The 22,636-nt window shown below is 38.7% G+C and overlaps 1 protein-coding gene across 1 annotated transcript; it reads right to left on the reverse strand.

The window, feature by feature from the left end:
- Window positions 1-311: 311 nt before the first annotated feature.
- Window positions 312-21,929, reverse strand: LOC119140945. The gene is made up of 7 exons (XM_037372596.1): window positions 21,890-21,929; window positions 18,502-18,666; window positions 16,550-16,672; window positions 14,490-14,537; window positions 12,010-12,098; window positions 10,395-10,487; window positions 312-500 (listed from the first exon to the last, which is right to left on the reverse strand). Exons 2-7 carry the CDS (start codon window positions 18,611-18,613, stop codon window positions 312-314), a joined length of 654 nt encoding a protein of 217 aa, XP_037228493.1. The 5' UTR covers window positions 18,614-18,666; window positions 21,890-21,929.
- Between the last annotated feature and the right edge of the window lie 707 nt (window positions 21,930-22,636).

Consider the following 22,636-nt stretch of genomic DNA (forward strand, 5'->3'; position numbering starts at 1 on the left):
TTGCTGTCTTTGAAATATCCCCTATGTATTTTTCCCCTTCCAGAAGAATCCAGCTCCTTAAAACCATAATTGTGCAGGTAAGATACAGAGAGACTGATCAGGTAGTGTGTTTTTCAACTTAGCCTTTCTCTTTTCCTGGTGAGAATACAGGATGTTACTCATGCAAAATGGTGACTCAATAAATTTTTAAGTAAAAATTAAGCCAAAACAGAAATTAGTTGATGTCAACCTTCCTTCTCTAGCTTATCTTATTATATCTTATCTTATTATAGGAATTGTATGGACACTTAGGCCACTGAAAGGTAGACAAGTTACTTTTCCTGTAAATATGACACCCTGAAGTAAAAATTTTTTTCCTCATCAGGTGCTTTGTTTTCCAGCTTGCGTATATCAAGTGAGTCATCATTCACATACAGGTAGTAACTTTTGTCTTCATAGCATTGGAACTGCACTGAATCTCCTTGGTAATGCATGATGAAAAAGTTATTATCTTCACTCAGCTATGAAAATACATAAAGTAAAGAACATGTTATATTTCTAAAGCCTTTCTATAGGTTTTCATGTGACAAAAATTCATGTATATTGCTGTCTTGTTGTATTTTGAATGCTTTTCTCCAGTGACACATATTTAGCAACTTTTAGATAAATCTTTGGCAACACTTAATCATTGTGGGACAGATTCTGTGATAACTATGAATAAAATATCAAAGGACTGAGTTTTTCCAGACCCATAGCTGCATTCCTTTGCTTCACAAAAACACCAGCACAGTATTCCTCTGTAGTATATCTGTTATTGGGATAATTTAGGATTTCCACCTGGTTATTCTCTTACCACAGACTTACCCTGTCAACTTCCACTAGCAACAAAATGCCAATCCACAGTTTTTCTTACCTCTTTTGAAGTAAAATTAGAATGTTACAGTACCAATTACTCTTAAACAATTGTTCTACTACCTTTGATTTTTCTGTACATCTCCAGTTTCTAATATGCTTTTTTTAAGATCTGTCTTCAGAGGAATGGCTATTGTCAAAACAGCCCCTCTGTGTGTGGATATGTTTGGGCTCTCTAGGCACCTCAGAGTGAGGGTGGAGAAATAGCAACCAGGAAATACAGTGTCAGGGAAAGGAAGAAGATGTGCTAAGAGGTTGCCTCTGAAACCATAGGTCCTGGAGACTGGTAGCTCTGTTAAATATGCAAAACCTGATAAACTTAGGGTACCAAGGAGCTCTGAACCTGCCCAAGGTCTCTGGTATACACTGGTCATGTAACACACATGATGGGTCATGTAACCCACACCACATGCAAGAAGGCAGCAGCTGCTGCAGGTGGACAAAGACCACGGAGCAGTGTATATAAGCACACCTGCTGAAAGAAGGGACCCTGTGTGTGACTGTGCACAGCTGGCTGCAGACCCCTGGAGCGTGGGTACGAGGCCCGGCTCCTGAGTGTGTGCACTGTGCCAGGGAGTAACTGAGAAGACGGTGTGAATAGTTATCTGCTGCTAACAGCAAGAGCTTAATTAATAAAAGGTTGAGATTTGTGTTCCTCCCATCTGAACCACTTATCAGGGAGCTTATAGTATCTTTGGGGGAAGACAGGGATGGTAAATGAATGCATCACAATCAAATTATTTCATCTTCCCTTTTGACTGATCTGTTTGAATGCCCAGAAGACAGTTCTATAAACCTGACCCATTTGGTGTACTATCTTTGTGCATAATGCTTAAGAGGACCTCTAAAATGAAACTGAATGGTTGGGGAAAAGCAGGAGTATATTAAAGGGTCCCAGCTATGCTGGAGATTACCGCATTGGCAATAACCACCTTTCCATGGAAGGAGAAATGTGTCCTCATATGACAAGGGATGGAAAGAAAATGTCCTGCAGTTATTGCAGAGTCCATGAAAGAAACATGAGGATATGCCTCCTATATTGGCAAAGCTATAATGGGAAGCAGCTAAAACATTGTCCTGATCAAGCCACTGTAGCACCAGAATACCTGCAGCCTCAATCCAAAAATTCTGTTTTAAAATATACTATTAAGAAGGTTGTAGACAATTCGTCTTTAGGAAAGAAATACCTTCTAGGAACTCAAAAATGCAATAAGGAAATATAAACAGAATAAAAGAATCTGGTGAGTTCAGGAAAAAGAGGGAAAAAAAGAATGAAAGAAAGAAAGAAAAAGAAAGACCTGCAGAAGCAGGAGAGGTATTAACGTGTATAATGCAGAAATTCACCCTAGAGCAAGGGAGACCTCAATGGGATATGGCAAGTGTGAGTCAAAATTATGTGCTTGCAAAACCAAATCAAGATGCAAAAATTACAAATAACTGCTGTATCTGCATGAAATGATGTAAAATTAGATGGAGAGCCATCAAAGGAAGATGATTTGGGGAATGATATTGTGTGACTGGGAGAAGAACAAGGAGGTGAGAGCAGAAGCATATCCAAACACTAGGAGTTGCAGCAGGTCATTGAAGGACAAGGTGTTTTGCAAGAAATCGTGACACAGATAATTTTCTGTTATGGTCTGTTAAGAAGGCTGACAAGGAAACTTGGAGAATATGGTGGACTACTGAAAATAAAGTTCATCATGAGGGCAGCACCTACGGCAGCAAGCATGTCTGAGTGACCATTTGCAAGTTCCAAGAAAAAAACAACTGGTTTTCAGTTATAGATCTGAGTGTTTCTTTGCCATTGCATTAAATGAAGAACCAATTTGGAGGTTACATTTCACATTTAGTGACAAAAAAAAAAATACACCTTTACTCACGTCCCACAGGTGACAATGCACTTGTGATGGCATATGTATGCTCACATTAGAAAAATGCTACAAACGTTGTCTCCACAGGTTCAAGAAAGAAACATTGTTTTATGGAATAATATGTCAGTGATGGAAGCTACAGAGAATGATGTAAGAAAGTAGTATCCAAGTTTTAAAATAAATATACTCAAAATTATTTAAAGTCAGTCTGAATAAGGCACAAGGAGCATAACCCCAGGCTAAGCTCAACTGCTGCACACTAAGCCAGGAAGAAGGTTTGGAAAAGGAATGGGTATGAAGGGCAGATGAAACAGAACAAATCATCTTACGCTGCCATGACATGTTACGCAAAGGAGTATAGGGCACACTACAATCTACATTTTTCCTCAGATGAAGCAAGGAAATAAACACATGATCAAAAACTGCATGAGTTGTACAATGACTCAGGCTGGCCACTGCCATAAAAGATAACAAAAAGTGCTTTTTACAAATACTTTAGAAACAAAAGGAAGGCCAAGGATAATCTCCACCCTCTACTGGACACAGGGAGGAATTTTGCCACAAAGGATGAGGAAGAGGCTGAGGTACTTAATGCTTTCTTTGGTACTGTCTTTAATACCAAGATCAGTTACCCTCAGGGTACCCAGCCCTCTGAGCTGGAAGACAGGGATGAGGAGCAGAATGAGGTTCCCGCAGTCCAGGAGGAAACGGTTAGTGACCTGCTGCTCCACTTGGACATGCACAAGTCTGTGGGGCTGGATGGGACCCACCCCAAGGATACTGAGGGAGCTGGCAGAGGAGCTTGCCAAGCCACTCTCCATCATTTACCAGCAGTCCTGGCTAACCAGAAAGGTCCCAGAAGACTGCAGGTTAGCCAGTGTGACGCCTTGTCATGGTTAAATCCCAGCTGGCAACTAAGCACCACACTGCTGCTCACCCCTCCACCACCCCTCCCACCCCTCCTCGTGGGCTGGTGAGGAGAACTGGGAAAAAGGTAGAACTTATGGGTTGAGACAACAATTTCATAATTTAAATATAATGAAATATTATAATAATAACAATTGTAATGAAATGAAGAGAGACAGAAAGAGGAATAAAATCCAAAAGGAGGAGAAAAAAACCAAAAAAACCCCAAGTAATGTGCAATGTAACCACTTACAACCTGCTGATGGATGCGCAGCCAGTCCCCAAGCAGTGATCCCTGCCCAACCAACCCCCCAGTTTACAAACTAGGCATGTAATTCTATGGTGTGGAATATCCCTTTGGCCTAGTTCAGGTCAGCTGTCCAGGCTGTGTCCCCTCCGTATTCTTGTGTCCCTCTAGCCTTCTTGCTGCAGGGCCTAAACAACTGAAAGGTCCTTGACTTGGTGTAAACATTCCTTAGCAACAACTAAAAAAATCTGTGTCTTATGAACATTATTCTCATACTAAACCCAAAACACAGCACTGTTCCAACTACTCAGAAAAAATTATCTCTGTCTTAGCTGAAACCAGGACACACCCATCTACAAGAAGGAGAGGAAGGAGGATCCAGGGAACTACAGGCCAGTCAGCCTGACCTTGGTGCTGGGGGAGGTTATAGAGCAGATCAAACTGAGCACCATCACATGGCACATTCGGGACAACCTAGTAAGCCCAGCCAGCATGGGTTTAGGAAAGGAAGGTCCTGCTTGACAAACCTGATCTGCTTCTATGACAAGATGACCCACCTAGCAGATGAGGGAAAGGCTGTGGATGTTGTCTACCTGGACCTTAGTAAAGCCTTTGACACCATCTCCCACAGCATCCTCCTGGGGAAACTGGCTGCTTATGGCCTGGACGGGTGCACTCTACATTGGGTAAGAAGCTGGCTGGACAGATGAGCCCGAAGAGTGGTGGTGAATGGAGTCACATCCAGCTGGTGACTGGTCACAAGTGGTGTTCCCCAGGACTCAGTGCTGGGCCAGTCCTGTTTAATATCTTTATCAACGATCTGGATGAGGGGATCAAGTGCACCCTCAGTAAGTTTACAGATGACACCAAGTTGGGTGGAAGTGTTGATCTGCTTGATGGTAGGAAGGCTCTGCAGAGGGGTCTGGACATGCCGGACCGATGGGCCGAGGCCAGCTGGATGAGGTTCAAGAAGGCTCCGTGCCGGGTCCTGCACCTGGGTCACACCAGCCCCACACAGCGCTACAGGCTGGGGCAGAGCGGCTGGAAAGGGCCTGGTGGGAAAGGGCCTGGGGGTGCTGGTCGGCAGCCGGCTGGGCATGAGCCAGCAGTGTGCCCAGGTGGCCAAGGAGGCCAGCAGCACCCTGGCTTGTGTCAGGAGCAGTGTGGCCAGCAGGGCAAGGGAAGGGACTGTCCCCCTGCACTGGGCACTGGTGAGGCTGCACCTCGAACCCTGTGTTCAGGTTTGGGCCCCTCACTGCAGGAGGGACGTAGAGGGGCTGCAGCGTGTCCAGGGAAGGGCAGCGGGGCTGGGGAAGGGTCTGGAGCACAAGTCCTATGGGGAGCAGCTGAGGGAACTGGGGTAGTTTAGCCTGGAGAAGAGTCGTCTCAGGGAGGACCTTACTGCTGTCTACAACTACCTGAAAGGAGGTTGTAGGCAGGTGGGAGTGAGTCTCTTCCCTCAGGTGACAAGGCAGAGAACAAGAGGAAACAGCCTGAAGTTGTGCCAGGGGAGGTTTATATTGGATATTAGGAAACATTTCTTCACTGAAAGGGTGGTCAAGCACTGGAACAGGCTGCCCAGGGAGGTGGTGGAATCACCATCCCTGGAGGTATTTAAAAACATGCTTAGATATGGTGCTTAGGGACATAGTTCAGTGACGGACTCGGCAGTCTTGGGTTAACAGTTGGACTTGATGATCTTAAAGGTTTCTTCCAACTTAAATAATTCTATGATTCTATGATGATAAGCAAACTAGTGGAACTGAGCTGCCACCTTATTTGCATCGAAGAAGCTATGTATCTTGGAAAGCACTACAAATAAATTATATGGTGCTTTGGATTTTGACTAAAACAGGGTTGATGACACACCAGTGTTTTGGGTATTGCTGAGCAGTGCATGCACAGCATCAAGACCTCTTTTTCTGACTCTGCAGCAGTGAGTAGGCTGGGGTGGGCAAAAGGCTGGAAGGGGACATCCCAGACTAGCCAAAGGGATACTCCATGCCATATAATGTCATGGTCAGCCATAGACTGGTGCAGAGGAAGAAGAAGGTGGGGGTTCTTTTGCTTCCAAGGTGGCTATTGCTCAGAGACTGGCTGGGCATTAATCTGTTTATGGCAAGACCTGAGTAAGTGTTTTTGCATCACTTGGGTTTTTTTCTGATATTTGCATATTATACTGTCTTTATCTTGGCTCACAAGTTTGCTCACTCTTGCTCTTGCTATTCTCTCCCCTGTCCTGTTGGTGGGAAGTGGTATTGAGTGGATGTGTGGGGATATGGCTGCCTGCTGGGGCCAACACACCTCAGTGCTTTTAATCTCACAGCTGGTACTGTCCTGACAAATGGTAGGACTGTGCTTCCAGCCCTGGGGCAGTTGGTTCCAGGTGTATTGGATACCCTCCACATGAAAGCAAAGTGTGGCCTCCACTCTGCTGCCAAAAGGGAGCATGAAAAATGCTTTGGCAACATCAATTGTAGCATACACTCTGTCTTGTTCAACTCCCATTCACAGTGGAGCTCTACAACATCTGATACAGCAACATTCATTGGTGGCATGACTTTATTCAAGCCACGGTAGTCCACTGTTAACTTCCACCCTCCATCAGGCTTCCACACTTGCCATATGGGACCACTGAAGGGTGGGTGAACCTTACCTATCACTCCTTGGCTCTCCAACAGAAGAATCAATCTATGAAGCCAAAAAACCCCTCCAACTGCATGATGGGTGCCAAACAGGACTGTGATAGGTTGACTCAGCCAGCAGCCAAGCACAGTAAGCGTGGCATTGTCATTACTGACAAGGTCAACAGTTCTGAACCAGGTAATTCTGTGGACTTCACATGCCAAATTTTGCCTGTTTGGAGCTTCATTTTCTTTATTTTGGCCTATTTCACTGGAGTAAGGAGGAAGTCCTACAATCAGATCTTTCATGACTGCACAGCTAACATCTGACTTAATCTGTCTGTCTTGTTTAGCTTAATCTAACTACTCGGTAAAGTATATATAGAATAAAAACTGTTACAGCTCTTCACGGAGCTTTGAAAGTTGCAGTCCTTCAGATTTCAGTCCACCCAGGCTAAGGAATTCCAAATTTTGGGGAATTCCCAAATTCAAAGTTTTGGGAAAATGCTGTCCAGTTATAATACACTAACAACTTTGAATTATCTGCCAAGGGACAACAACTTGAAAAGGAACATCCAGATCTAGTTACAGAATTGTTGGCTTCAGTAATCTTTTAAGCAAATGTCTTAAGTCAAGAAGGAATTTAGGTGGGGTATCAACTGAGAAAGGAAAGAGAAAAGAATGAAACTGACAGAGAACTGAATGCTACTAGTACTTAGTAAGAGCTAAGAGGTTCATTATACATATGCAAAGGTCTAAGGGTGGTAATGTGTCATGAACAGTAAAATATTACAGCTGAACTAGAACAGAAATAACACTGAAGGGAGACAGTACAAATATGTACTGAAGGAAGTGTGTACTTCTCTGATAACTGGTATATAATTACTAAACACTGCACTTCTGGAAGAGTAAAAAAAATAGTAAAAATTTATACGTAATTAATGAGAATGGTAAAATGAGAACATTAAAATCTAGAAATACATGTAACACAGAGAATATTAACAACTCTCCTAAGTAATTCTCCCCTCTACTATGTGTCCCCCCTGCACTCCTCTCCGATACTACATGGCCGCATAATTTGGGTCCAGACTTCTAAGGAAACTGCTAATTTATGAGACAACCTGCAAGAAGATAAGAAGGACATGAAACAGTAGCAGTCCAATTGAGAACTCCAGGTCAAATCAAGTCATTAGTGTGAACAGTGAATGCTAAATAAAACTCATTTCAACATCATAACCACATGCTGGTTTTTTTCAGAAATGACTGGGATTAACACTTCCCTGTGCATGGGCTACATCAAATGAAAAAAGTCTGTAAATGTACTCTTATTTACGCTAGAAGAGACTGTGGGAGAATTATATATGAGAGGTGAGAAACATCCCATCATTGCCAACATGTTGTAGGGACATAGCAGGGAAAACCTTTTCTGTGGTGGAGCTAAAAGTAAATACTGTTCTGTATCTCTTAATTCATCCTGCTACGTGGTTAACTGCATTTGCTTGTAGTATATTACTAATTATGATAAGCATGCTCTATCATAGAGTTAAAATAGTTATGGTAATAAGCAAATGCAAGCCTACTTCTGAGGGTTGGTTTCTTCACTGCTGCTCCTGAGTCAACCACTGGGGTTGGTTTCTCCACTGCTGCTTCATCCAGGTGACTGAAAGTGTGCGCACTGTGTGAGGTAGTAACTGCATGTACGATGCAGTTTTCCACTCTTGCCAACATAGTGTTGCAATAAATACTGGTTCTGATCTGTATTACCTTCCTGACTTAATCCTCTACCAGAATAGGACGTTATTATAAACAATTACCTGCTGTTACAAGCTGTTATTATTTTATTGTGATAACAGCCTGATTAATAAAAGATGTTTTAATAAATATTGGTTGTGAACTGTGTCTCCATAAACCTTGGCTACAGAAATGGAAATTTACAATACTATAGGCAACTCTTTCTGCTGGTGTAACAGCAACCTCTACAGATTCTCATATTTCTGGTAATTCTTCTGGAAGTCTTCCAATGAAGAAAAATGCCTGTCTTTAAGATTTACTGTTAGAAGCTAGCAGACTAAATATCACATTGCAGCATCACATAGCTTTGTCATTGGTGATGAGAAGTATTTCTCCATCTTTGTCGACTACTCCCACAGTTTTTCAGCCTAAGGACAGTGAAGGCTTAATTCATCACACCAGAATTTATTTCCTGGTCAGTGCACTCATTCTAGAAGGCTTAAGAATCTCATGACTATGATTTTGCCTCTCACACAAATGACTAAGATTCTTTTTCTTTTATTTGAAGTTATCAGCAGTAAACCCTGATGAGTAAGTAGATCACTGTCTGTCTTGTTAGGCAATGAATGCATTCTCAGAACAGATTTTTCTTTTTTATTATCTGTTTAGAAACCCAGAGTGATGAATAGGTCTCTACAGGCTGTTACAGCTCTTCTTTCCAGCTGTCCCCCAAAACTTGCAGTCATCAAGACATTAATTCTTTCCCTATGAACAGCTCCACAGAAAAATGTGTTTTTTCTACAGAAAAGCATATGAAGTAAACTTTAGAAGAATGCAGTATGACTGTGATAGTTTACATTATAAAAAGAGGGGGTTAGAAGTTGCATTATGAATTTCCTAAGCTTTGTAGCTTTCTCCTTCTATATAGAGCCAAGAAATATTTGTGGCAAGTAAGTGCCTCAACAGGAACTTAAAGTGAAGGACCCACTTGAATCGTCCAGGCCCAGTACACAGGAGTTTTGTTCATTAATTATTAGGTAAAAAAAGGAATAGCACTGTAGTTCATACTTTTGAAAGACCATTTCAGAATGACTTTAAACAAGAAATTTGTAATTTCAAATTAGCAGAATTCCTTTCTTTTCTAGGAGAAATGTTAGCAATGTTAGAAATATTAGGTTGGGAATTTTAGGTTTTCAGCATTTCACATGTGCTATTACGAAGTTCTGAAAGCTATCTGATCCCAGATAGCTTTAATTTTGCTCTCTGAAATTGGAAAGATTGTCTTTTCAATCGTCCTCAATAGTCATACACTGGACTACATCCCTAACAAATATTCCAATTAACTACATATCATTGGTTTTTCATATTCTTTAGGTCAGAATGTCTGTCTAAGATCTCTTATAAATCAACTAAAGTAGTTTTGTTCATGTGTTCACAATGTTTTGTCTTTTCTATCTAGAGAAGAGCCAACAAAAATCAAGCTTTGGTCACAAAAACATGTTAAGAAACCACCTAGCTACCTGTATTTCTATACACAATGCATTATTCCTGATTTATAATCATCTGCTGATACTGAATCAACTCTGAAAGTATTTCCATGACTGCTTACTTTTAATTTCTTAATTATATTAGATTATATATAAAAAAATGTATTATCTATATATATATTATGTTTTAATTATTTCCCAGAAATTTTTGACTGATGGATTCACTATTTCTTGAAAACATTATTAGTCTTGTAATCTGACCCTTCTAGATACACTCATGCAGATTTTCTAGAACTTGTATAAGAAGTTGTACCAAGTGAAAACCATTTTGTATCTCCCTGGATTTTATATAAGCAGAATAATATGGGAAACATCTCCATCTTTCCTGTTTTAACTGAAAGTCAGGTATTTTGCCTGTAGATTGAAGGATGTACTCATACATACAAGTCAAGTAAAAAGTATGGAAGTTCTTATATTCCTTCTCTGAGGAAAATACTAAAAATCAGCTGAAGTAGGAAAGTAAATAATTAGTCACTTAATGAATAACAGCAGGATGCATTTAGCTACATTTTTTTATACCTAGATTTGTATATACACTCAAACACATGGTTTTATTTGTTTGATCATTATTACATACCTGTTTGAAGTCAGGACCTTCATGGCTGCATGTTTTCATGTTGCATCTGGTCAATGAAGGATAATTTGGTTCTGAACAGGATGCTTTCAAGACCTGTGTTTACAACCACATAGATCGGTAATTTTGTCTTCATATTTTGCTGTTTTAGTCCACTGAATATAATACTAATTCTAAAAAACCCTCACTTTTTTAATGAAGTCTATTAATTATTACATTTAAATTATCCAAGATTAATAAAATGTTAAGTTCTCAAAACACTTCCATGATACATATATTCCTCTTTCACCATTTGCAACGCAAAATGAATCGGGTTGAAAGTAAATACTGAAGACAGTCCTTCAAAGTGTTTAATGTCCAGATTCTATTTTGCAATGCAGTGAAGGCTGAACCACATTGTAATGGAAAACCAAAACTTTATCACAGACAAGGAGCCTTGTCATCTTCCACATTAGAATTCCTGTTGAGATTAAGAAAATTATTTGTATTCTACTGGAAAAAGGAAGGTCCATGCTCTTTCCAAGGTTTTTACATATTTGCGAGACGCTAAATATGTCTTAACTAATTTTCAGATAAGAACCGATTTTATTCATGTCAAGAAAAGTAATCTGGTATAACATGGTACTCAAAATAAGTGATTGGGATAGTAAAATCCATTAGGGTTCAACACTCAGTTCTTTCCCTGATTCGGTGGAACACCTTTCAAACAAATAATTTATGAAAAGATAATCTCTGAACCAGAAAAATCCTTTTAAAATCGCTACTTTTTCAAGGACAGAAAGGAAAATCCCAGCAGGTTAATAGGCTATAAATATAATGAATGTATCTTAAAACATACATTTTCCCAGATCATTTCAGGAAACAGATTATATGGGAAGTTATCTCTGAATTAAAAACAATCAAAAAACTTCAAAGACTTAATTTGAGGAAGCATTTACTAATTTATACCATCATGCATGGCCAGTGTTAGATGAAGGGTCATTCTTTATCTCAATATAACCAGTGTAAACTGAGCTTCTTAGACCTTTGCCCTGTTTTAGAGGGTAAATTCCAACATAATGTTCTTCTTTAGATGAATTTTAGTAAAGGTTATAACCCTTCAATAGGCAAAAGTAGCCTTGCCTGCTCTTCCTCCCATAAATAAACCTTCACAAGACAAGAGAAAATGAGAATATTTTAACAACTGGTGGTAAATGTTTAAAACAGGATACTATATTCAGCTGCATTTTCTTTTCATCACATTCCTTATGTTGTAAATTAGATTCACTAGGAAAAAATAATTCCCCTCTGAAACTCATCTCTTTCCAAGGCAGCATTCCTCCTTCTTCCTCCCCGTCTATTTCCTGCATGCTTCCTGGTTAAGAAGCCCCCTCTCCCTCCACAAAGACTGGAACACAACATCCCTGACTTCTTCTAGTAACAGTAGTTAACTACATAACCCCAAATTTTTTGCAATAAACAGCTTCAAATATTTCCCCAGACAGAATACAGGGAGGGAGGTAGAAATTGTGAAATGTGGCAGGTGGTAGGTAAAAGAAAAAGAAAAGGTCTTGGGGGAAACTGTCCTATAGTAAGTAAAAGCAACCACAAATTACAAAAGAAATAAACTACTTCTTACCTTCAGAGAGAGCTGCTTCTTACCCTTGCACAACAGGACAAATTCATTAAGCTTTGATCTCTGCATGAGGATCACCAAATTTTTAGAATCTGCTTTACATAAAGAAGAATATTGCAATAAAACGTATATCACTTCGTAAAATGAAGCATAGCTGAAAATACTTTGTAAAGAGATTCAGGTTCACTTTACACCAATAGGCATAGGAATAAAAACAAATATAATCACTTTTGACACCATTCTCTTCTGTAAGGTATTTAAAGAATTTTTTTATTTAAAAAGCTCAGTCTAGTTTAAACAAAGTCTTTATGGTGTTTAAAATTTGCCACATATATACTTTATTTCTCTATATTTATAGGTAATGTATGGAATATCAGTTATACATTGATATATATAATATGAACTACAAAGGCATCTATAGTAGTACTTAATTTACATAATACACTTTACTATCTACACATCACTAAGGAAAATGCAGCATTTTTTCCCTTTTACTTTCTGCATGCTTTCTAGGACAAGCTACCACAATTACCATAAAGCTTTCCACTACCATAATTTCCAATACCATGGGTGCATTGGATTTAGCCCCTTTTGAGATAACAGTTTTTTCAGCTGCAGGAAATAAGTGTATCAATAATACAGGACACTCCTCAGCCTCACAAACTGACAATATTCGTACCTTCTGGTACTTCAAGGCCTCAGCAAAAAATAAATAAATTAAGGTACCCTTTGTCAACTGATACAGCACACAAGGCTATGACCTAGCAAAACCCATGACAGTAATAACTATCCAGTGATGCTGTAATTATCTGTCTGCCTTGCAGATTTACTTCAAATAATACCACTTGTGCAGTACAGAGGTGTACTGTTCAAGAGAGAAAATAAAGTACCAGTTGATATATATGTCTGTCCTTGAAGCAACTGATGCAAATGTTACAGAGATTAGGTAATTATGCACCAACAGTCGCAGCTGCAGTTAAGGAGAATTTTTTTTTTTTTCATATTAGCAAAGGTATTTTTTAGCCTTTGAAGGGTATTTGGAATCAGCAGGACATGTTCAACCCACCTGACTGATTTTACCTGCTCTAATCCTGGCCCTGGTTTTAGTTGCCCTAACTTACCCTAACTGTAATGCTTTTGTGAAAGTCTTGTGGAGGAATTTTGTCTGAGCCAGCTGCAGCATGAAAATAGCATAAAAATTCTTGTTAAAAATTGAGACAGACTCCAGCCAAATGTATTTTACTCAGTTTACAAGTGTATTCAGATTAATGTAGTGGAATGTAGAAGGTCTAAAATTTTGCCATTTTTATTACTTTTTGTGACATCAGTTTAGATTTCCTCAGCTGCAACTGTCCAGCCAGCTGTAGCATGTAAGAGGCACATCAGCAGGCAAGAGAGATTTCATACCCAAGTCAAGAATGTTCTGACTTAGATGTAAGAATGACAACAAAAGAGGAATGCAGGTGTCCAGCCAGTTGACAATATGTCAAAATGAATTACATCCTAACAATCTTTGGCTGTCTCCATCTGTAGATTTTATTGTGACTCGCTTATACATTGTTTAGTTTGAGTAAATCCAAAGGAGTCTAGCTTTCCCTATCACTTCTGAAAAACTTGACAAGTGGTATCAGGCAGACAGTGAATGGTAGGGGAAGTACAGAACCTTTCCATGATTTTATATGTGATACTTGCACTCTCTGATGGACTTCAGATTAATTACCTAGCCTCTCTGGTTACTAAAATCCTACCAGAGTCTAAGGGGCAATTTTACAAATTCACGCTAAGGAAATGCTTTGAAATTAACTAAATACAAGAAACTACTTGTTTGGGGTGTCCCTGAAATGCAAAGCACTGGGATTTGGGAAGGTATCAATATTTTATAGTTACCTAGAAAACCTCATTTGGCCATTGTTCAAGATACAGTATTGGACCAGATAGATACTTGCTCTCATCTGTTACAGAAGCCCTTTATGATTGAAACTGGAATATGTTTCTTTTCTAGTGGAATACCTGGAACTAGTATATCTTTGATTTTCCCAATCACTTCTTATACTTAAATATGAAAGTTTGTCTCCTCTTTCTTCATATCCATTTCTCTTTGCTTTTCCTCTCCTGTTACTAGCTAAGACCTGTATGCCAGCAATAGAACACGCTCACTTTTCTTTAAAAAAAAAATAATTGGATTTTCTAGCTTACACACATTCTGTTTCCTCAAATACATTTGTCTTCAGTCCAAGCCATTACTCATAACTTGCTACCACAAACTTTGTGACTTGGAAGATTTCTTCTTATGGAACACAAAAAGGCTCTTGTTTTCAGAACTGTCCAGCAACCTGACCTGAATGAAAAACTGGTATAAAATGTTACTTCTAATGTCAAGTCTACGTATAAAACATTACTGATTTATTTTCTAACTCTCAAATCTCTTCAAAATCAGACCCTAACAAAGAGAATGATACCTTTTATTCCCATAGGAGTCTTACCAGTAACTGCTGGTTCATTCCTTGTGAATACGCTTAACCATGCAATATCTGAAATAGAAGATATTTAACAAATATGTGGAATTAGATAGTTACATTCTTCAAATTTAAAAATGTCACAAACAAATAATTGCTCTAAAACATAATCTGAGAAAGAGCTTGTAATAGCAATAGGCATCAGGCTTCATTTCTTGGAGGTCTCTGAATTCATATAACCCTGGAAGACAGTGCAGTTACACCTGTGAACAGGTACCCTGAAGTCTGAACTCTAATACATGTATTGACTCATTAACTATCTTTTACGAAAGAGAATGTACCTGAGAAAAGAGGGGTCAGTAATGAGATGTAAGGCCTAAAATGCTATCAAAGAGAAGCCTACAAGTCTTTGGTAGCAGAAGTGAGGACACTACTATGGAATGTACAAGACTGGAAAGAAACAAGCAGCTACAGCGGGGAGGTTTCTGGCTTTTCTAACATCAGCCTGAATCAGCCAGCTATGTGGGGAAGGTATCACCCACTTCAGGTCAAAGTCACAAACATCCAGGTTACGGCTGGTTCCTAACATGATGTTGTCTTAACTATATGATTATTAATATATGTTTGTGGTGTTTGTGTTTACATATACAAAAATATCACATATAATGTCCTTTCTTTTTCTTCTAGAACGTCAGTACCTTCTACATCACAACCGTCACACTACGAATTTATTCACAAACAGCTTCTATTATATACCTATACAGATTTTGGTCCTGTTCATAAATTAGCAATACTAGTTGTATGAGTTACTTCAAAATTCTATGAAGTTATCAAGTAAAAGATACTCCAAAGGATACAAAGCATACTTAAATACCTTATTAGTGTAGCTGTCATTATTTACAATTTAATAGGATAAAAATAACATTAATTTAGTTATAAATATATCAAACAAGTATTTCTATGACTTTATCTGAAGCATATGTAATGGTTTTCAAATTCCTGTAAAAGCTGGGGGTTTGTAAGAAATAATGTTTCAGCAAGTTGATAGCTATCTCACAGATTTCAACTTTTCCTGTATTTCAGTTAGAAATATGGTTTATTGCTTTTTCTTCCAATTTTCACATCTCTGGAAAATGTAGAAATTTACAATAGTTCTATTTGTTGTTATTTGTCTTTCTGTCCCAAAACATCACCCTCTAACAACTACTTCTGTGATGTTAGTTGTGATATCATTTTTGGTGACAATTAGAGAAGCCCTATTTGAGATAAAAGAAGAGTTCCATGAAAAATAAAATAATCCCACAAATTCCAAAATCTTCTCTATTTTTCTACATTTTGCCCTTGTCTCCAAGGATTATCTTTGCTTTCACTCTCTTAATAGCTAAGCATCTACACTTTCCATTAACTCAAATGGGAGTGAACAAAATAGTCTTATTATTTAAATATATTATCTACCTACTGTAAACTGGAATAAAAGTTTTCTTATATCACTATAAATATTAATATGCAATACAGTGTTACATCTACAGAAAATATAAAATCATAGAATCATTTAGGTTGGAAAAGACCTTTAAGTTCATCAAGTCCAACCATAAACTGCCAAGTTCACCACTGAATCATGTCCCTAAGCACCACATCTACACATCTTTTAAATATCCCCCAGACAGTGACTCAACCCCTTCCCCAGGCAGTCTGTTCCAATTCTTGACAAGCCTTTCAGCAAATAAATTTTTCTTAATATCCAAACTAAACCTCCCTGGCACAATTTGAGGACATTTCCTCTCATCCTACCACTTGTTCTGGGAACAGACCGACCCCCACCTCAATACAACTTTATTTCAAGTGGTTGTAGAGAGCAATAAAGTCTCCCCTGAGCCTCCTTTTCTCCAGACTAAACCTCAGATCTCTCAGCTGCTCCTTGTAAGACTTGTGCTCCAGACCCTTCACCAGCTTTGCTGCCCTTCTCTGGACACGCTCCAGCCCCTCTATGTCCCTCCTGAAGTGAGGGGCCCAAAACTGAACACAGTACACATAACAGTACATTAACAAATATTGTTGGTGAGGTTTGATATAAAAAAGCACACTACCTTCATGAGATTGTGAGTCCTTGGTTGATATTTCATGATGACCATCTTCATCTATGTCAAAATGCACCGTTTTTGAATCTTCAGTCAGTATATAGCATTTCAGTGTTTCTCGCAGACTGAATGCTAATCAAAAATGAATTGCAATTAATTTTATTAGCAACAGAAAAACAGTAAAATTTCTCAATAAAAAGATCGACTGTATTTTTATAGCAATCTAGCTTGATCATCTATGTACATTTGAACTATGAACAGTATAGCAAACGTACAATACAAATCACACAGTGGGCTTAAGCAGATGTTTTTTGGGTTTGGTGTTGGTGTGAAGAAGGAAAGCAAAGGTTTATTTGCTTTGAAGGTTATCTCAATGAGAAGAAGAGATGTATGCTGTACCTTTTGAAGAGTTATTATGAAAAACTTGAGCTTGGAAAAATGGCTTCCGACCCAAGAGCCTGATGGATAGTGTAAGAAGGGGGATTGTGGACAACCTTCAGATAGCTGTGTTGAAAGATATTAATGGGGGTGGGAGGAATTTAAACACAAGAGAGGGGGAATAAATTAGCAGTTGGCTGGTGAATGAGTAGGGTTTCAGTGGGGAAGAGAGCTCTGTGGGGAGCTGAGGCCAGAGCAAAGTTGTGCACAGGAGCCTGCGCATGGAGAGAAATGTGAAAAATGGAGTTACATTTTCATTCTGAAGAAGAGGTGAAGTAGGGAAAGTGTCACTGCAGCATACTGTTTCTATACTAGTTTCCTTTATTTCATAGATAAGTAGTTGCCTGTTTCCCAGTTTTGCACTTTGAAAATTGGATCTGTGTACAGACAAGAGTTTTAGGTTACAGTGCAAATGTCTACCTAAAAGAGCAGCATTTATTTTGAGGACCTGACATCTCTTACTGAAAAAAAACCCAAACAAAACCCCACATCAGATATTTGTAGCTAAAAGCAGTCAGGAGGGAAATTGTTCCCTACCACTATTGAACACAACTGTGCTGTTCTGGATGTAAGAAGATGTAGGCCCAGCCACCTGCATGTCACACACCTACAGAACAACACTATAAGGCACACAATTTTGGTTATGTTAGGCTGAACATTGTTTTACTGGAATATGTTTGCTGTCTTCAAATTCAGTTAAGACACTTCTGAGACCACACTCCAGGGTATGGTATAAGATAAAGAGTCCTTTTTCACCAGAACAATTCGGCAAAACAACAGGATCCTCAAAATGCACCAGCATGACATAATGTTCTTTCTGGGAATGCTTGACTTCACCAAAAACTTTGTTACTCATTTTATATTGAAGTACCTCCTCTGAAATACCTGCATTTAAGCAGACATTTTGAAAACAGTAGAATTGTTTCCAAGAAGCTTTCTTCCTGCCCTGTTCAGGGTGAGCCGAAACTCTGCATGTACATTCAACAAAAGAGATGATACACACCAACAACTGGCATCACACCCTTGCGCAGCTGATCTATGCATGGGCAAAGACCTTCTCTTCACAGACCTGGCAATTAAGGCTGCCAGGCTTCCAGAAAAAAGACGGGTTGTTCCAAAAAAGCAACAAGACAACAATTACAATAATCAACAACAACAAAGCAAACATTTTAAAAATTGTTTAAATCTTTGTAGTGTAAGAGTTCTACTTTTAACTAGAATTACAAGTACAGTGCCCAAAATAAAATGGTTGGCAAGCCTGCTATGTCGTTCACTCTTTTCCAGGGTGGTGTAGATGTACTTTAGGAATTACTGGTCTGAATTTCATGGTGTGAAAAAACTAATGTTGTATTTTCAGGAGTTGTTCTGTATGGGTTGTTTTAAAGCCAGCTTTTATTTGTTCCTCCATTCTTGACCTTATTATAGATAAGCTGTTCCAGATACCTAATTTGTTTGGATTCTGCCTTGGATCGGAACCATGTTTCCAAGATTACAAACATACTTGTCACTCAGGAAAGAGTTACCTGACTTTTCAGGAGCTGTTCTCACAGTGCTCAGCAGACATTGCCTCTTAACACGCTGCCTTCTGTGGAGAGACACTTCACACGGCTTTTTGCAGCCTGAGCGGAGCAGCATTGCAGCAGCACTCAAGAAATCCTGATAAACTGAGATGTCCCTCTTTTCCAGTCCTAAAGCAGGAGTTAGGATTTTTCACAATACTTTATGTTTCAGATAAGAAAACAGTTTGCAAAGAGTATTAATTTTGGTAAATAACAGTTAAAGGCAGGATAAACTCAGTAATATTTGACTGCTTGCATGACTCAAGCCTGTGTCCTGTAATGGTGTGTTTCCAGTGACAGCAAATCAGTTATCTATCTACACCTCCACTAAGATGCAGGTTATCACAGATATATTTGTGTTGAAGGAATATATTTTTAAAAACTTCCCTTAGATAAAATATAAGCAGTTTAATTGACTTCAGCTTAATTTATTTGTGCTTCTCTAGTCATAGGAAGCTAGCTACACTTTGCTAGCTGGATTGAAAAATCATATTCTTTCAGAAAACTAAGATAATTTTCAGGGTATTTGTAAGTAATTGAAAATGATACTAACTTCAACACAGCATAATCTTTCAGTAAAGACATGCAGCCATATTACAATCTTAAGGTTCAGGAAACAATTACCTCAGGAACGAGGACTGGAGTTCGGAAATTTGAGGAGTATATTAGGATTGTTAATGACTATCACAAGTGATCAGGAAAAGAGTATCGATCTCCTACCATTCTCTGCGATCCATATTTTCAAATAATTAATGTTCTCTTTACAGTTCAATAATCTGACTTCAATGTGCTCTGCATTTTTCCAATGATGTTGTATTTGTGACTATATTTACAAAAAATAACACTTTTCAGTTTTTAAAGGCTAGGTGAATAAAAGGATCTAAGCATTACCTAGGCCAGATATCCTAAGGAGAGGGTGGTGCCTATTGACTGAGGAACCACCTAGGCAGCTAGTAAGATATTCTGTGGGTGCAGCCTGAATTACTGCATTCCAAAAATGCTACGGACTTTGATTTGGTCTGAAGAAAGGGAAACTGGAATTCTTAAGTCTACAAACTCTCCTGAAGTCAACTGCTTATGACAACTGTTTATGGCAAGTACAGACCAAAGAAAACAACGAACTGCAATTTCGTCTGGTATCCTGGCAAAAGAACCAAGCAAAGATGGGTGTAATTTCAGCCCCATGCAGCTTTGTACAGAATAACTAAATATCAGTTCGGCCAGAGAGATCATGGCTCTGATGCAGTTGTAATGATTTGTTAATTCACCCAGAGGAGGAGAGTGCAGTGTTCTGGTTTGGTTCAGTTCATTGATGCAGAATTTTGCATTAAATATTTACAAGAAATGTTAGAAATTAAAGACCTCTGTCCCTTGCAATTCTCTTGTTACTAGACTACAAAGGCTAACTAAGGCTTTTTTTCTCTCTCTGTCTCTTTATTTGTAACTATTCAGTTAGGGCATTGAAAATAGAAACATCTATTAGAAAGAATTAGTTTCTTCTTCCTATTAAAGATGTCTCATTTTTCATATGTCTCATAACTTGTAGTCAGAGGTAGAAAGTAAAAGCTGGTCTTCTTTATCTTGCTGAAATTGCTTTATCACTAAGCATGCTAAACAAAACAGAAGACCCTTCGCGGTCTTCCACTAAATCCTGACTGGGACCAGACCTCTGCAAACATCTAACTGAACCAGGCTCTGCAGAGTATGTGGGCAGTAATACCAGCTTGTGGGTCTTGAGAGATGTTAGTGTGCTAGGTGCTCAACATTAACAAAGCATCGTAACTCCGTTAGATCTAGGGTGCTTGAAAACACACATTTAATCCCTTACAGAACACTCCTGCTGAAAATGTAAGTGCAATTCTATTTTGGTTGCATTTGATCAGAAGTTCTGAAGATCCCAATTCCTGATTTTTATGCCCTGTGAAGCAGCCCGGAATTGTGTTCTCCTGGATTTGCCCTTCATATATTATGGTTACTAATGGCAAGGTATGTAGATATGTAGATTAGTCCTTTTTTCTTTTTTTTTTTTCTTTTTTTTTTTTTTTGAGAACCAGTGTGATACCAGGCAAACCATTTAGATTCAGAGTCTTGCATCGACATTATATACACAGAAAGATAGACAGGTAATCTTGAAGTTCTGAAGGACTGTACTTAATTATTTTGGCTTGTATGAACAAGTAGAAAATGGAAGTCAGTAGTAGAATTTCACTTCTGTAAGCTCTCCAGAACAAATAAAGCTCACTACAATAAATAACAAAAGCTTCCATAGTCTGAATTGCCTCACATGTCCCTGAAGACTGACGCATAAATACTCCAATTCCAATAAGCCTTTCCTCTCATGCCATTTTCTTACATAGATTCACCTACTCCCACTTTTTTCATTCTCACTCATAGTTTTTAATGTTGTGTGTCTCTCCCTGTGTCTATTTCTTTGTTTTAATGTCCTTCATGCCTATTTCTTCAGTTCTTTTCTCTCTTCTGTAAGGCATATGCTGCCTGAAGAGGTCTAGGAAGATCTGGATACTGTTCTTGGCTGCAGACCACGGTTTGTTTTGGAAACTTGGATCTGTTTTGTTTTAGTTTCCAGCTAAGCTAGAAAGAAAACTTGAGCTGTAGCTCTTTAAACTGCAGAAATCAGGTATACTGGAGCACATTTATAGCCAATGGTGATAAGATCACCCTCAAAGCACAGGGACTTTGAAAATTGTTCCTGCTACACAGACAGTACCATTTCATTTATATGAAGGCACCAAAGAAAGCCTTTTACGTAGCTTCTCTTGGCACCTTATTGATCTCATTTTTTCTTAGCCACCATTCTCTCTTCCACTTAACCCCCAGGCACATCCGAGCACAAAAATAAATCAAATTCAGTACATGAAAACAGAATTTAAAATTTTGGGGTTCATTCACACAGTGGTACCATCCAAATCTTATCTCATGCTATATTAGTAAATGCATAACAAGGTATCTCTAAGACCATCAAAGGATCAGAGCTGTTTTTGTGGAGTGTACTGGGTTGCAGCTGCCAGTCCTGCTTCCAAAGAACATTAAGGAAGTCCTCCAAGTTTGTTAAAATTTTACAGTGGATTAAAAAGAACTTTTGGCATCCTATAGCTGTTAAATAATGAAGTTTTCATCTCTTTCAAATCAGACAGGATTTATGAAATCTATACTCTAAACTAGATACAGAAATATATGAAAACAGGGATAAATTAGACTGAGGAAGAAGAAAATTTTCAGAAGAAGATTTTAAAGTCAACTGAAAAAATCACTATTTGTTAGAATCTAAACAAGCAGTCTGATAAAATAATCTTAGCTTGAAGCCCCTACTGTATTTTCCATTCTTGCTTACCTTATTTTGCCTGCTTTTGTCTCTGCTGGGACACTTCTACTCAGCAGAATGCTAGCAGCAGCTCTGCTACAGCCAATTTATTGCCTGCACACATGGCAGGAAGCCAAACCTCTAAATAAAAGAAAAGTCTGGCATGGACCTAATCTTTTAGATTTCTACATTCACTCATTTGCATCAATATTCTCACAACTCTTAACTGCTGCTGGAATTCCAGGAGTGCTGGAAACAGTAACAACAAACTTTAAAAAGTGTTTCTCTAAGATGCCACAGAAGCTGTCTTCCCTGAAGCTGCACACAGATTTTTAGCTGGTAGTTCTGCGTAAATGCCTGAATATCCTTATAAATTCTGCTCTGATATTTTACGTCACTGGTAATGTTCTTGTTATCTGTCATTCCTTCCAAGGCTGATTCAAGGACAGATGCTGGTTTACAGTAATATAGACACATTAAAAGTAGGAGTGTAGCAGGGAGCTTGAAACAAGGTAACTGCTTAAACATTTACCCAGCTATTAAATGGGCTTTGCAGGCGTTGCACCAATGACAGTAGTTGGACTGCTTGTGACATGACTGAACTCGTTTATAGTGGGTGTGCTGTATTTCTTTGCCCATAAAGCCCAGATAATGGTTTTCATCATACAAGAGGTAGGTCTGTCTTTATTACATTTGGCATGTTCAGTTGGCTTTATCTATCTGCCTAAGTACATTCCTTACCCTTCACTCACCTGTTGGTCCTCTGTCATACACACT

Source organism: Falco rusticolus, chromosome Z (genome assembly GCF_015220075.1).
Source record: "Falco rusticolus isolate bFalRus1 chromosome Z, bFalRus1.pri, whole genome shotgun sequence".
Lineage (NCBI taxonomy): Eukaryota > Metazoa > Chordata > Aves > Falconiformes > Falconidae > Falco > Falco rusticolus.

What these genes read in the sequence shown, in the direction of transcription:
- LOC119140945 (XM_037372596.1), bottom strand. Translation starts at nt 18,613, where the DNA reads ATGCTGCTCCGCTCAGGCTGCAAAAAGCCGTGTGAAGTGTCTCTCCAC. An exon ending in AACAGCTCCTGAAAAGTCAG is followed by an intron (nt 16,673 to 18,501) that starts GTAACTCTTTCC and finishes ATTTTTGATTAG; the next exon opens with CATTCAGTCTGCGAGAAACA. An exon ending in AAGGTCCTGACTTCAAACAG is followed by an intron (nt 501 to 10,394) that starts GTATGTAATAAT and finishes GTATTTTCATAG; the next exon opens with CTGAGTGAAGATAATAACTT.